Source organism: Perna viridis, chromosome 1 (assembly GCF_037379345.1).
Source record: "Perna viridis isolate PV_CMFRI_1.1 ecotype Kerala chromosome 1, ASM3737934v1, whole genome shotgun sequence".
In the NCBI taxonomy this organism is placed as follows: Eukaryota; Metazoa; Mollusca; class Bivalvia; order Mytilida; family Mytilidae; genus Perna; species Perna viridis.
Window position 1 is genome coordinate 23,972,414 of NC_142445.1, and position 16,430 is coordinate 23,988,843.

At 30.7% G+C, this 16,430-nt stretch overlaps 1 protein-coding gene across 12 annotated transcripts in view; it reads left to right on the plus strand.

The window, feature by feature from the left end:
* The window catches only part of LOC148627874 (SLIT-ROBO Rho GTPase-activating protein 1-like), a 66,065-nt gene that overhangs the window by 41,840 nt on the left and 7,795 nt on the right, over positions 1 to 16,430 (plus strand). For 7 of the 12 annotated variants that reach the window (XM_088580860.1, XM_088580877.1, XM_088580843.1 and 4 more), the window contains 15 exons: positions 808 to 966; positions 2,190 to 2,318; positions 3,147 to 3,368; positions 3,752 to 3,853; positions 4,618 to 4,785; positions 5,372 to 5,475; positions 6,168 to 6,282; positions 6,978 to 7,038; positions 7,427 to 7,504; positions 8,018 to 8,149; positions 8,837 to 8,939; positions 9,555 to 9,764; positions 10,500 to 10,564; positions 13,291 to 13,471; positions 14,452 to 14,481. In XM_088580860.1, coding sequence (XP_088436986.1) covers positions 808 to 966; positions 2,190 to 2,318; positions 3,147 to 3,368; positions 3,752 to 3,853; positions 4,618 to 4,785; positions 5,372 to 5,475; positions 6,168 to 6,282; positions 6,978 to 7,038; positions 7,427 to 7,504; positions 8,018 to 8,149; positions 8,837 to 8,939; positions 9,555 to 9,764; positions 10,500 to 10,564; positions 13,291 to 13,471; positions 14,452 to 14,481 — 1,859 coding nt within the window. The remainder of the gene's footprint in view (positions 1 to 807; positions 967 to 2,189; positions 2,319 to 3,146; positions 3,369 to 3,751; positions 3,854 to 4,617; positions 4,786 to 5,371; positions 5,476 to 6,167; positions 6,283 to 6,977; positions 7,039 to 7,426; positions 7,505 to 8,017; positions 8,150 to 8,836; positions 8,940 to 9,554; positions 9,765 to 10,499; positions 10,565 to 13,290; positions 13,472 to 14,451; positions 14,482 to 16,430) is intronic. The other 5 variants (XM_088580894.1, XM_088580869.1, XM_088580922.1 and 2 more) reach the window with 1 other exon arrangement.

Below are 16,430 nucleotides of genomic sequence, written 5' to 3' on the forward strand. Positions count from 1 at the left end.
CTGTAAGAGGATACTATTCTTACTTAAAGAGTAATGAGGAATTACATGTACCTATTTTCACAGATTATTTATTAAAGATATATGTCAAAGAAGATGCTTTCCATATTAAAATATACATTCATGTAATTCCACTAGTCTATTTTTTTGAAACTTAATACATCTGGTAGTACACTACAACTGAGGTTGAGATTGAATCATGTGTTTTAAATTTTGTTATCTTTTAGTCTGATAGCTAGAAGGAAGCATAGGGAAAAATAGCACAGGAAACAATCAATTTAACCACAGAACCAAAAGGAAAGCAAATAAAGTTTGAGATCTAAAAAAAATGGAGATAATTTTCTGAAATCATGGCTTTATTGCTTTGCTTCAGGTTTATCACTGTTGAAAACTTTAAGGCATACTCTGCAGAGACAACCTTCTCACATACAGTCCCTGAACCAATCCGCGCAACTGTTTGACGGATCGATGACCGTTGACTGATTGGTTGCTGATGGATTGATGATAGATGACCGGTGACCGATCTGATCGCAGTTTTGTTATGTATAATGACTAATGAATTGTTGAAAATAAAACAAATGTAAAAAAAAGTATAGATTGATGTTCAAATTTATTGCATAATGTAAATATGTGTAAAATTTACAGAGAAAACACTGGAAACTAAAATATATTTACCGCTCTGTGGTCATGTGATGCGATCACCGGTTTGATAGGTCGGTTTGACGGATCGATGACTGATCGGTGATCGATGACTGATCACAATTTTTGTGCGCATGGGTACCTGACATTGACTTTTTTATTTACTTTCAGGCAATGAAGACATATCATGCATACCAGTCCGACAGCAAAACAGCAGAGGCCAAACTCAAAGCTGTTGAGTCACAGAAAGCCAAATTAGAACAACAGCTAGCAGGCAAAAATGTCACCAGTAACAGAAAACTTAAATCATTTAACAGACAAACAGAAAAGGTATTATCTATTTGAGGTGAATTTTGGTAGTGGATGTACATCGTAAGCAAAATTTCAATGATCCTGGTCACATAAAGCTGAGTTAATGTTTGGTGATCAGTAATTAATTTTTATAATTTTTTTGTTAAGTAATTTTTTAATAAATTTGTGAATCTTTCTAACATTAACTAATATCACAAGTCAGCAGTTGACATAAGGGACCTGAAGCATATCATTGTCTTTTAATTGAAATAGAAATATTCAGTCACTTTGAAGTCATCAAATGATAGTTCATTGTTGTGATCATTTTTTTTTAATTTCATAAGCAATTCCAAGTGTGCTTGGTATTGAAATTGACCTGAACACTCCCCTTAAACACCAAAATTGATCAGCAGGAAAAGTTTTGATTGGATTTTTTTTTGTGAAAAGATCTAAAGCATTTAGAAAATATTATAGTATTTTCTTTTTAATTGTACCAGTGTAATGGAAATGTTCTATTGTAAAAAAAAAAAACAACAAACACAAATCAAAATAAATTAATTTGAGGTAAATACTGTAATCTGATTGGTTAAAATAATTTTGTTATATCTCAATGGATAAAAAAATATTGACATGCCCCTATTCAGTTTAATTCAGAGCTACTTTTCTCATGTTTAAAGATAAAAATATGTTTTAAAATTAATTTATAAGATTTGGCTATAATAAAAATTTTGTCTTTTGAAAAATAACATAAATTTTCCATGTGCATATTTTGTTTATTGCACTTTGCTCAATAAACAATATGCACATGGGAAATTTATGTTATTTTTCAATAGACAAAATTTTTATTATTGCCAATTCTTAACTAAAGACAAGAAAGGAATAGAACCACTGATGTATGTAAAAAAAATGAAATAAAATTTTCTGCAAGTTAAGTTGAACTGTTGTAAAGTAACATGGCCTCAAGGAAATATTTTTAATTTAACCTTGTACATGCACTGGGACATGTACATGTAATTGTACTTTTGTTAAAATAGGGAAGTGCAAGATTTGTTTCTTGGAAGTGCAGGTTCATAAAGGAATGGTATGAATGCAAAGATATCTTTTTCAACATTTAGTCAGAATAGCAAAAAAAAAAATAAAAACGTGTAGAATAGCATTTTAATCTGAAGTTTTTAAACTTTGCATAGCTGGGTATTTGACTACCTCCTGAAGTAGAACTTCGTTAGCAACAGTTTATGTTTTTGTTTCATTTTTCTTTTCAGCGAGAAACTAAATACATGGATAACAAGAAAAAGGCATTAAAAGCAAGGAATGATTATTTGTTGGGCATTGAAAGTGCAAATGCTTCTATCAATAGATACTTTGCTGATGATTGCTCAGATCTGATGGATGTAAGTTTCTTGTCAATTTTCAAATTTGTGAATTTGCCAACTCAAATCACCAAGCTGATTTCTATACTTCTAAGGACTCCAAAAGGATAAGAGTGTTTCATGTTTCTTCAGAGATTTTCATCAACAGCTAATTTACTGTAATCGACAGATGTTACATTATTGTTTTATCTATATGTTATGGGAAAAAAGATAAGAATAGGTGAATGGGGTTATCCCTGTTACTATAAATAACACATCCTTTGATCTGGTTGGAGATACATCTTTGATCAGCTGTATGATTTGGTCTGGTAGATTTGATATTTTGTTTCCCCTGTATTGCACTTGAATGCTAGGTTAGGACAACAGGATCTATTTGTGTATTAGATAAGTAAACAATGTAGCAGAATTTTTTGTTTGTGTTTAAGGCGTCTGTTTATGTAATCAAGTCTTCAAAAATTTGATAAATAATGGATTCATTGATAGCTATTATAAATGTAACATCAGAAAATAAATGCCATCATTGTTCTAAGTAACCTATTAAAATCAGTGCAGTTGGGAGTTAGATTTGCAATCAATTACAGATAAATGCTTACATCATGAAAATAAAGCTGACTGGTTGAAGACTTTAATACATTGTTACTTTAATATGAGCTCTGAAGTCTGAGTTAAATTGGTTATTTTACCACATGAAACAGATCTGCAGATGGCATAATGTTTTTTGACTGTCCATCTGTCTATTTTTTTCTGGCCCTCTTTTTTGTTATTGCAACTCCTCTCTAACTATTGAATAGAATTTCATGAAAAATGTTTTTTTTTAAACCACAAATAATTGTTTGTTTGACTTTTCAGTGTATGGACTTTGGGTACCACAACTCTGTCAGATGTTCTATGTTAGTGTATCAGTCTTGTCAAAAGAATCTGGCTAAAGGACATAACAATGCCTGTGAGGTCATTCATAAATGTGTTGGAGACCTTGATGCCCAGGCTGATAAACAGAGATTCATTGAACTCTACAATGCTGCTTTTATGCTTCCAAAAAAATTTGAATTTCAGCCATACAGAGGGGATGAAGTGAGTGCTAGGATACTAACTAATGAAGGATTATTTTCAATCTTATTTTTGTGATGAAAGTATGGCAAGAAGGGTTTCATTAGCCTTCAACATGAAGTTATAACATGCCTAAATACATATTTTAAGGAAATTTTTTTTTTTTTTTTTTTTATAAAAATGACTTCTTCCAACAGTATCTTTCCACTATGTTCTGACCTCAATATGAACTTCAAACTTCGCAACTATTAAATTATATTAATTTTCTTTAGAAATTTAATTACCAACAAAGTCCTGGTCCCTGTTCTGAATAAAACAACATAAAATTAAAATGCCACAGAATACACAGCCAAAGTGTGACTTTTAAAAATCATCACTGATATTCATGTTTAATTATTTATCTAAAGGTAACACAGATAAGTGCTCAGAAATCAGTTCAGGATGATATACTACAGCGGTATCATGCTATCGGAGACAGACTTCGAGATCTACGTTTGGAGAATGATGAGGTATGTTGGAATAACTTGAGATAATGATGGCAAATCTACTATATAAGATGATAAGTAATGCTATGGAGATGGTAATATATTGTCATAAAATCTACCATCTTCTGAATTTCCCAAATAATTATTTTAAAGACTCCAAACAGCTTAACTTCATGAAATGATACTGGATAGAAATGATTGGGCAGCATCTATTACAATGACAAATTCAACTGATGATGTAATTAAATGTACAGTCTACATAATTTTATCTCTAGTTCAACAACCGAATGACAAACTAGGACTGGGTATTTGGTTTGTAACTTCTTCCTGATTAAGCAATAAAAAAAATGTGAATTTGGTGGGCTTCCAAAATGCATGAATCATCAACTGTCTGATATTTATATAGACAGCTACTTAACACCTTTACAAAGCTTCCAAATTGATTGCTCTAAAGATTTAAAAGTATAAAACACCAGATGCCAAGTGACAAAACCAAATTTAAAAACAATTCTACATTAAATCTTTAAATACCAGATAAAGAAATTTCCTTCTTCCTCAAATCAGATTTTGTTATGAGTAGAGCTCAATTTTCTTTATAATTAGATTTGTTATTTAAAAGATGTGATTTATATCATTATTAAGGTGCCAAAAACAGACTAAAAAATTAAAAGTAAGAACTATTGAATGGAGATGGTTTTAAAGCAAAAACATCCATCCCATCTTTAATGACTAGGTAAGTATTGTACATTATGTAACACCCATGTGATTAACTTCTTCTATCTTTGCAGGTGTGGAAGACTCTTGAAGAAACAGAAAAGTCTTTGAATGAGAAAATCAACATGAAAGATTATGATGTCTCAGGTTTCTTTCTTGAAGAGAACCACCCACCAAGATCTCCACACGAAGCTGCCAAAAGAAGGGGGGACAGAATAGAATTAGAGGGGTTTTATTTAGATGTGAGTATCTTTGTGTTATGCTTTAGTCATTTAGACATTGTCAGTACTGTAAAAAAGGATAATTTATTTTGAAGTAATAGATATAGAAAAATAATAATTAATGTGTCTCATAACTTAGGTCTAATATCTAAGGGTTCAATACACTCTAATGGGAGTTGTGTGGGTTTAAAGAGCAGAACAGATATGTTTATGTCCCTGAAAAACTGTCAATTGCAGTCTGACTCTTTCAGTTTTTTTTTTAATTGTTTTTTATTTTTAAATTTTTGCTGAATGTTACTTGTGTGATTTCTGCTTCTCTCTTTTTCAATAATAAGGGAAACAATATGAATTATGATTAAAATTCCCTGATAATTATTAAAGCCAAATTTACTATAGTGCAAAAAATAACTTGTAATGCAAACATGACTGTGTGAAGAGAAGATAACTTTTGCATTACTTATCTTTGTAGTATTTAGTATCACTACAGAAGTAAGCTGTGGTCAGACATTGTAGAGTAAATACATACTGAATCTTCAGAATAAAAATAACTTGTTCTATAAATAAGTCATTGAAATAGTGTAAACATTAACTGCATTTTGCATTTCAGAAATTCCATAGATATACATTAAGTTGCAATCAAATTGCAAGACTTCAGGCCAAATATAGTGCAATACAAAAAGCTCTTGGTGATAATTTGTCTACCAGTTCTGGGTAAGTTTATAATATGCATTTTGTTGATATGTAGATATTGGAAAAGGAAGATTTATGTTGGAATACATAAAAGTAATTGTTAAGTGTAAGTTTCTGAAAGAATCAAGAGTCATGCATGTCTAAACCCACCAATCTGATAATATAACTTCACTTAAGGATGCTTTCTCTATTTGATCTCGACATCACTGGATTTACTCAGAAAGTTTTCAATGGAATGTTAGAGAAATGAGGTTTTGGACAGAGTTATCTTCCCTTGAAATGTTAATTTTCAGTTCATTTTAATGAAATTTTAACTCAATTTACCAGTGATATGTAAAATCTTGTCTTTTTTTTTCTTTGACCCTGATGATGCAAAAAGTCAAATTAAACTTTCCAAATGTTTTTTTTTTCATACCATGTTTCAAACACTATCTGATTCCTAAAAAGACTGACATTTAACTCTTATACATTGTATGACAATTTATAAAGACTGAAGGACTGTTACGTTGATAGACAATGTTTTATACATTGTTCAAGTGATGTCACAGATTTATTGTTGCTGCTAATAAAGTTTTCCTACCCAACTGAGTATATAATTTACACCGTTGAAGTCATATTAGATCTACAAACTCACTGACAGTGGTATTCACAAATTAACTTTTAAATATTTATCTTTCTTTGTATTTCATGGTAGAAGTTATTTATATTTGCAGCAGTGGTAGCAGACCCCCTTCACTTCCACCTAAGCCAAAGAAGAGAAGGATAGGTCGATCACAGATGGTAGGACAGCCAAAATTATTTGGTGGTAGTCTAGAGGAATATGTTGAAGTAAGTGTAAATGTTTTGTATGGATTAAGAGGCTCAAATTATTTTCAAGAGTAGAAGGTCCTTGAAGTTTGCTGCCACTTTTGAAAGGGTAATTAAAATCATTGCTCCGTTTACTGTTCACATTATATTGATATGTATAACATGTTTGAAAAGTGAAATTATTGTGTGGCGGATATTTCAGGATACATTTCCTACCATGAATAGGGGATATTTCAGGATACATTTCCTACCATGAATCTGAAAATTCCCAGTGTATGATAATTGGAATGGAGTAATAGATATTTCACTGTATGGCTACATTTGTTTCAATATTTTTAGTGGGGTTTTAATTATGATTAATATTGAGTACTTTACCACAAAAGTCTATAGCCAATAAAAATGTTCATTTTCTGTTGATGTATGGATTTTATTAAATCTATAGAGTATTAAAAAAAACCCACAAATTTCTCTCACATTCAGAAATTCCTGGTTGTGCTAATCATTTCAAAAATACACACTGCATCAAAACCTATGAAATCTTATGGTCACAAATGGTTGGAGTGTGAAAATACATTTTAGAGATTATTTGATAAGAAATCAGTATTTCAAAAATGTTTATTATCTTAATTTTATCTGAAATCAGGAGTTTTAATTATGATGCTATTTTTTAAGTCCTTTAGATAGATGTATATTAAATATGATTCCATTATTTTAAGGCTACCAGTTCAGATATTCCTCTGGTCATAAGGAGTTGTGTGAGAGCTATTAATCTCTATGGTAGGTCAATTATTATCATTATAGAAAAAATAGATTTGAATTTGGTATCCATTGAACAATAATTGTGTTAGGGGGCATATTTTCATACTTGTAGCAAAATATATTCTTTGCCAGTAGTGTAAGTTGTATTTGTAGAGGAATTAATAGTCTATTTACTAAACAGATCTTCAAGAATTATAATGTGGCTAAGAATTACACAAAATTGTTTATGTTGTGTAATTTGGCAAAATGCATTTCCATATGCACTAACTGTATTGATCGTCTTATTGAAGATTGATATACAAACAGTGATGATACATGTAGATAGATATTCCATAGAGCAGATTGCCAGGATCTGTGGTATACAAATATTGCATAATAATTGATTCTACTTATGTTTACTCCACAGGAATGCATCACCAAGGCATATTCCGTATATCTGGTGCTCAAATAGAAATCAATGAATTCAAAGCTGAATTTGAAAAAGGTAATTGTGTTACATATTGCTGTTCTATGATTATTTGATGTTTATCTTTTACTGATATTTCAAAAGCTTCTGATTGATGTGTCAGTTCTTCTATATGATTGTCATTCAAACAAAAAGCTGTGAACTGTTCTTGCTGTTAAATGGCGTTTATGTAAACAATGTATTAAAGGAAAATAATGAGGAATACTAAACTTCAAAGACTGTATGTGGACTACTAAAATTTCTGATGATTTTTATACTTCTTGGTTTGTAATTAGAATATTTTCTTTTTGTCTACTTAAAATGTTGAATAGTTAGGTTATGGCTGTATATAGAAATGTCTTATAAACTAAGAAGTAGTCAACATGAACAATGATCGCCAGTAAAAGAGATAAACAAACCAATAGTTCAATTGATGTTATAGGAAATACCTCGTTACACAATATTGATCATGATGTACATGAATTTTCAATTGTTCTTTCATAAATATGGGATTTAATCTTGCTATATAAATAATCATTTTCCTCTTCACAGGAAATGATCCTTTGGTAGATGTAGATCCAAGTGATATTAACTCTGTAGCTGGTGTCCTCAAGTTATACTTCAGAGAACTCAGAGAACCAATCTTTCCTCTACACCTGTTCGATGAACTAGTTTGTTGTAGCAGTAAGTTTACAATATATATATTTATTATATCGATAGCAGTGTTTTATCAATTGTTCCAGTGTAATAAACTTCAATAATTAACACTGAGAAATAAATTGGGTAATTTCACTCTCGGACTTGCTCCTGCCAAAACATCACCACTTTGATGTCAATCAGCCAATCACTGAATTTAAAATTCATGTTGAAAATATCGATAAATTTTGAAGAAAATCTATAAAATAAATAGGATAATCAATTGGTTATCATGAATAACCAAAATATGATCACTCGTACCTAGAATGCTTGAGGATTTAACTGTGCAGAACAAGTTCCACACACTCACGATAATATTTTGGTTATTCACTCTTTCCAATTGATTATCCTATTAATAAACCTGGTAATTTTCACGATTTTCTGGGTCAGACATTTTGCAGGTATATATTTTAGGGTCACATGTCTTCAACTATTTGAACATAAGAACATTTTGGTGGGGGTTATTTTCACCGATATTTTGAAACGATAAAAATCTTTACTTTTTTAGTATTACGGATAACTTAGAAAATGAAAAAAAGAGTTTACTTTTTATTTTGTTTTCTAATTTATCAAGATTATAAATCCTTTGAATGTACAATGTATAAGAATTCCATGGTGTATAACTAGTGTTCAACTGTTGTTTGTCATTGAAGTAAATACTTTTTTTATGTACAGAAACAGACGAAAGTCAGAGAACAGAGAAGATCAAGGAACTACTAGCTACATTACCTAGAAGTATTATAGTTGTTATGAGATATTTGTTTGCATTCCTCAATCAGTAAGTCAGTTTAAGGTTATGTTATGATCTATTGCGGTAGATTTTTCAGTGGGCTTGGGCACACTTGAAACTTCTTGAAAAATTTATCTCTAATTGTTTTCATTATGGTTATTGCTGCTTTCATAAAATTTAAAGTTAGACGTATAGTCATATAATTTAAGTTTTAATATCATATCAAAAGATAAATAAAAGTGATAACAAATTCTACAATCGAATTACAATGACGCTTTTGTAAAAATTACATAAAATAAATGAATGCCATGGTGTCACAGACCTGCCAACTCATACCATTTTGATTTTGGCCATTAAAATATGCCATATGAATTAGGAAGGAAATCTTGCATGTTCTGAATTTTCAGCAAAAGATAAAATTGAAAATTTAGATTTTTTATAAATTAGTAAAATATGCTTTGCGGTCTTTTCAGCATTTGCCAGTAATATATTTTACAATACCAAATGAACCTCATGGTTTTCAATTTGGCTTGTGTAGAAGCTTTATAAAACAAAAAAGTCTGCTCCTCACAATAAAATATCCATCAGACCCCTGACCTTACTATTTTTCATAACTTTTGATTGACAGCTCTGATGTTGATATTACGCATTTCAATCTTTCAGTTTATCAGAATACTCAGATGAGAACATGATGGATTCCTACAACTTAGCCATATGCTTTGGACCAACATTACTACCTATACCACCAGACAGAGACCAGGTCTCATATCAAAGTAATGTCCATGAAGTCATTAAAACTATGATCTCACAACAAGAGGAACTGTTTGCTGGTGATGATAGTGGAATGATGTATGAAAAGTGTATATTAGAAAGGTAATTGAAGGTTCATCTGAAACATTGTATGAAGACTTTACTAATTAAGTTTTATTGTTGTTCTCATGTCTGTCTGTTTATGGAAACAAAAGGATATGGCTGTCTGAAACACTGATGCCCCACAGCTTAATTGAGACAAAACAGTGTAATTTCATATATGTAATATTTGTTAAGCTTATACCATAAAATTCATGTGTACTAAGTTGTACGAAAATGTGTCACATGTTAGGATAAAAGCTTCAGCTAAAATATATTTGAAGTGAAAAGAAATATTTCAGAGACCAAAAAATAGTCCTTTGTCGTGGCAATAGTTCTCAGTAAGAACAAAGAGCAAATAACATTTGTACGAAAGTCAAAAACATTGTTTCTTAAGTTAATGTACATACATATATACTAACTAGCCATCTAAATACAATTTCAATGTATTAAATACTTCTAGAAGTAAAATATTTTACAAGCAATCAGTACTGTAACCTTCGTGTTTTGTGTAAACAGAAGCATGGCCGGGATGTAAAGTCTTTGAAAATGAAGTTTATCTTCTGTACAGATTTTAAGTTTGGGTTTTATTTTTACATATTCTCTAGTTTTTAAGAAATTTGACAGCAAATTATTTTCCCTATATAGTACTAATATTAAAAATCAAAAAGTTCAGGATTTTAGGGATTGTCATAAAAAGCATTAGCAGATCTATTTTAGATTGCCCTAAGTGTTATCAATTATAATTTTCTAATTCAGAGATGATGTTAATGAAGACACTGAAGTATCATCTATACACAGTGACGAGGAAGAGGATGATGATGGTAAATACACTGAAGTTGTGTTTAATGTGTGTATGGTACACACCATATATCATTTCATGTTTGTCTTTATGTTTCATTATTAAGATATATCACAGAATCTTAAGCTGTGTGATTGCTAGGATTATAACACTTTTAGATGGTGAAAAGTCATAATTATATCTTATCATGAAGTATCACTTACCTTCATATAATACCTGCTGGCTTTTAAAACATATACAATACACTGTTCTCTTACAAAATTTGTTTCTGTAAGTTTTTTGTGTCCTTGTTGACTTGTCAATTACTACATTTTGCCCCCCAAAAAAAATTCTAAATAATTTCTTCTGTCAGGGTGTTCATTTCAGAAAAGTTATTTTTTACCTTGTCAAAAACACCATTACTTAATAAAATACTATGTCAGTTTAGAACTTTGTGATTTAGTATAAAAAATAATGCTCAAATGATATTTGTGTCCCCCATAGGTATTTTTTGTAAGTAATATTTGTATTTATTCAGTGTCCTCTATTAAGTCAATCATTTTAAGTCCCATGTTATTTAGCTTATGTTGTGATCTGGTAGTATTTTTTGTGTGGCAGGCTAAAATATGAAAAAAAAATTTCTGTCTTTCAAAGTTTGGAAATAGATGACTGAGAAAAAAGAATGTATTTTGTTTTTATCACATGCTTTTGGGAACAGTTTAGAATGACCTCAATGCAAGCTTACTCTTTTCTGATTACTATTAAACCTTCTATCAGCTGAATGAATATTGAAGTTTCTTCTTTTTGGGCATTTTAATTGAAAATACAATGTTTTTTTTTTTTTTTTTATTAAATCATACTTAGCTTTTTTTTTCGTTTGTTTGTAAATCAAGATTTATGAATGTGTTTACACCCTGTCAAAACGGATTTGTAAATCAAATTTCTAATCTAAACCTAAATATTTACGTTCAGTCTTCTTGAATAATTCTGTTATGAAATTGACCAAAGGAATAGTGTTTGGACGATAACATATATTATCAAGAATAAAGGAAACCCTCTCCCCAACAAAGGAAACCCCAGCTGATTTATAGGTAGTATTTCTTCATCTTTTCTATTACTTTTCCAGCTTCTACTCTTGGTAAGAGGTCTGATCTCCCCCTGTGTTGACATGACAGTGTTTGATTTTTTATTTCATATTTATATGAAAGCCTCTGAGTATTCCCAATACATATACAAAGAGAGATAAAGATAGCTAATCATTACAATTTAGCAAGAATTGAATCATCAAATGACCAAGCCATAGAGAGAAAAATAGATAATATTCACAACTTTATAGTAAAACCTGTCCAGTTAAACCCGTAAATAAACTGGAAACCTGTCTAAACCAGATATATTCTGAAATCTCTGTCATTTTCAGCATTAGAAACCTATCTACACTGAAAAATTATTTTATCCACATTTTGGGATAATTTTAATCAAAATTTAAAATGACTGTCAGTTTGCATCCAAACTGATCCTTTGTGTTTGTTAATTTAACTCTGTGCCATTGCAAGATAAATGAATATGAATATAAAGACATTGTCCCTGTATATAATTACACAAATTTACAAATGTCATGAAACCTTTGACAAAAATAAAACCAACTTCCTTCCTGGTGTCAATTACTCAGAGGCTTTTCTAATGTTTTCAAAACTGATGAATGTCATTTGGTATTTTTCTCTTAACTTCATTAGTATTTTTTGTTTCCAAATGGTTTTGTTTTTTTGTTTCTTTATCAACTGTTTATATTTAGTTTATGATTTCAGTCGTATGTTCCCAGCTTTAAGGAACTTGTGAATGCTTTACAAACAAAGTTTAGACTAGATACTAGCTATGAAAACTAACATGATCACTGAAGCATGTCATTTCAGGAAATCATTCCCCAATGTAATGATTCTTTACTCCTTAGCTTTTTCCAGATTCCTGAGCAAAAGTTTCTGCTAGTCACGACTGTCAGTCTTTTCTCTTATGATTCATATTTAATTTTAAACATTTGAGATTATTGCTTAAATGGTTGATTCATTTAAAATCTGACTATATATATGTATTTTCATTTAACTATAATGTATAGTAGAACTTGGCTTATCCAACATACTTTGAACCAAAAACACATATGATAATGGTAAAAATATCAGTCTTGAAACATAATTTTCTTCTGCATAACAGCAGAATTCCACTTTTTTAAATTCAGATTTTACCCTTAGAATTCTTATAGGTATTAGATCAGCTAGGTTTTACTAGGGGGTAGCCCATAAGACAACAACTTTAACTGTTAATATGATACTGAAAACAAATTCGAACTGTACAATAGACACTTATCATGTTTAATTTGAGGGAAGATGACTAATGTTTTCTTCGAAAAAATCCTATCAAAATATTTAAAAGATATTATTTAGAATGGTATCAATAAAACCAAGCAAACGCATTTTGTCACATAATATCAATTTCTCCTTGAAAAAATAATAAGCAGCCTTGGTGATGATGAAACAGATAAAATCCTTTAACCCAAAGAAATATATGATGTTTTAATGTTCATAATGAAGAATGAAGCTAGGAAAAGACTACAAAAAATCTGTGTATTCAATAATATTTAGGATTAGTTTCATAGTGATGACTTTTTACTATTGAAACAGAATATGTTATACCCTGACAATTAAAAACAATATATATAAAGGGCTAAATGTTCCTCTATCATACTTATTGATTATTTTTGAAACACTTACTTTACAGATTCAGAGATATATGAAGCTATATCATTGTATGATTTTGATGGTAGAACTGATCGTGAACTGTCGTTTAAAAAAGGCCAGTCATTGTTATTGTATAGCAAAGTATCACATGATTGGTGGGAGGGTGTCTGTGAAGGAAGAGAAGGACTCATTCCAGATAAATACATACACATAAAACATTTGTAAGTATTAGAAAGATCAAAGGTAATATGATCTTGGCCAATATCATACATGTTCTCTGCTTAGCTGAGCTAGATATTGGTTTTCAGACCAGCTATGTGTGTCTAGTCATGTTCTCATTGGTCGGTGGTCAGGGATTTGATTTCTCCTTGTATTTTCTCAGTAGGTGCTTTATACTTACTTCTGATTATTTTGCTTTCCTCTGACCTTATCCCTGCTTGATGTACAAATTTGCTGACATTCTGTATTGATGTAAGATGTCTTTGCAAACCATATTTGGTAAGGGTTTTAGATTTCCAACCAATATATGGCAAGGGTTCAGGTTTTGAGTATTTGCCATTCCAAGTGTTAGTCAAGGGTTTAGATTGCCAATCAAGTTTAAGGCAAGGGTTCAGATTTTCAGTCTTTGCCATCTAAGTTTTAGGTAACTATTTAGATTTTCAGTCTGTTTGTACTTCTATTACAGGTTTAGATTTTGTATGTGTATTATGCGTTTAATATGCCTGTTTGTACTTCCTTTGTCCTATATAACTGTTCGCCTTCTTCAACTTGGAATCCTCTGTGAGTGTTGAATTGAAATTTGGTATGAAGCTTCATCATGCTTTGTTGTATGCTGTGTGATTTTAAACTCTACCACACATAAATTTTAAAAAAATTTTGTTTTAGACAACGATACCATTGTTAATGGGCATTTTTTTTTCAAATTTTGTGTTATGTGTAAGATAGAATTACATCTGACCTCATGAACTAGGAATGCATCTACATCATGATACAATTCTAAAAAAAATATGCATCTTAATTCATTGTGCAGATGACATTGATGATGATGATGAAATTATACAGGCAAGTGAACTAAAAACTAATACCTGATAATATTGTAAAGAGAGACATCCATCATTTATGCTGTAAAGCTAATTACGATGTCATAGTATTACACAAATATTATTGTTCAATTTCTATAGAGGAAAATGATTCATTTCAGGTTTGGTAATTCCTCTCCATTTTTGAAAAGGTATTCATTGATATATTGTGATACACTTATGAAATCCCAAGCTTCTCACTCAATCATTTTAATTTGCATTTCATTGAATAATGGGAGTCTCTGGTGTGTTTGCTGGGGTTTTAATCAAAAATATATGAAAAGTTAACAAGCATTCTTTTCTTGAACTCAAAAATGTTAATATTATTGAAGTATACCTATATTGAAGTTTTTTTCAAAATGTCCTTTGCCTTGCTTTTCCATTCTTAAAAGGCATACAGTAGACTCTTAACTTGTTTTTATGTGTGCATGCTTTATGCATGTAAACTGCTACAAATGCACATATCTTGCCTAAATTAGTCTTGAATGTGGATTTCTTTGTTATAGGGTAATACCTGGTACCCCTATTTAACGAGGGAGTGGTATATTAGAATCACCTTGACCGTCTTATATTCCTTACAATTATCTTAGCTTCCTGTGGATTGGGTTTTATTTGGTAAATAGATGGGGAATAATATATCATAAGCAATATTGGTTACTGTCTGATATTGACCTGTATGAGTGGGGTCATACCTAGCACCTTGAAAAAGTGACATACTGATACCTTCTAATAGGTTATTCTTTATTCTAATGACATGCTTCAGATCTGTTTAGACCACAGCTGTGGTAAAAAGGTGATAAACATATGACCAATGTCATAGATAAATTTTACCCAATTTTATCAACATCACAACGAAATTTTACTCCAAAGCAGTCACTATTTTGTGCAACACACTGGCCGCATCTATTAAAAATTATGAAGAAACTAGTTCTATAAGAATTGAAATAAAGCACAGAAACTCCATTTTATCATTGTCTTACCACGGTTTGGCCATTTATTTCATTATTTAACCCCTCACTTAATTAATGTGACATAAATGGCCAGCTAATGGTTAAACAATGATAAAATGGAGTTTCTGTGATTTATTTCTTAATTATCTGTTTACATGACTATTTTAACCACACTTGTCATTTTAAAAAGTACTTCCCTTTTAATTCTGACTTTGAATTAAACATAAGTTTATGACTGCTATAAATTTTTTTTCAATGCAACTAAATGTTGCTTTTTAACAATATGTGTAAATTCTGAATTGTATCCATTCAAGCAGTTAGTGCATAATAAGATATAACCGGAAGCTTACTTGACAATATTATTGCTTTTAGGAAAGGAGTCTTATTTTGTAGTTATTTATGGTCTTATAATTGTATAATGCTGTGATCGTTGGTGGCTGTAGACACTTCATGACCAAACATTACTTTTGTATAAGTCTACTGATCTTTATGAAATTATACCACAAGGTGCTTTACCACAAAAGGAAGCTTGGGAATGATTTTTGGGGTTTTGACTTGAACTGATAAGTAATGAGGGGCCAAAATTGGGCCAGAAACAAGTATATTTTTAATGTACAGATAATTACTTGTGTGAAAGTGAATGGATTTTTTTTTCAATTGTACCAAAGATGCAGAACTCCAAATTGCAATAATTTTTTTTAGCTTTATCAAGCTTGGTGTGTCCATACTTGCCTCAACTGTTCATGGTTTGATATCTGCTGTCATATCAAGCTGCATCCTTAGAAATGTTTTATTTATACCCCTCAAACAAAGTTTGGGGAGTTTATAGGAATCACCCTGTTTGTCTGTCTGTCTGTCCACATTCCTTTTAAGCGAAAACCTTGTAAACCAAATTTAAGGTTTTATGTATTAAAACCTTTTAAGTGCATCTCTTCCTAAACCACTCTAAGGATTTAGATGAAATTTTATAGAAATGTTGGGCACGACATGTAGATGTGCATGGCGGAACATAATTATTGTTTTAGGACTCCAAAGGGAGATAATTCATATAAAGGGATTTACATGTTAAACCTGGTAAGCACAACAACTCCTAAACCACTCAAGAATGTTGGATATGATATGTAGATAGATGTGCATGAAGGAATATTATA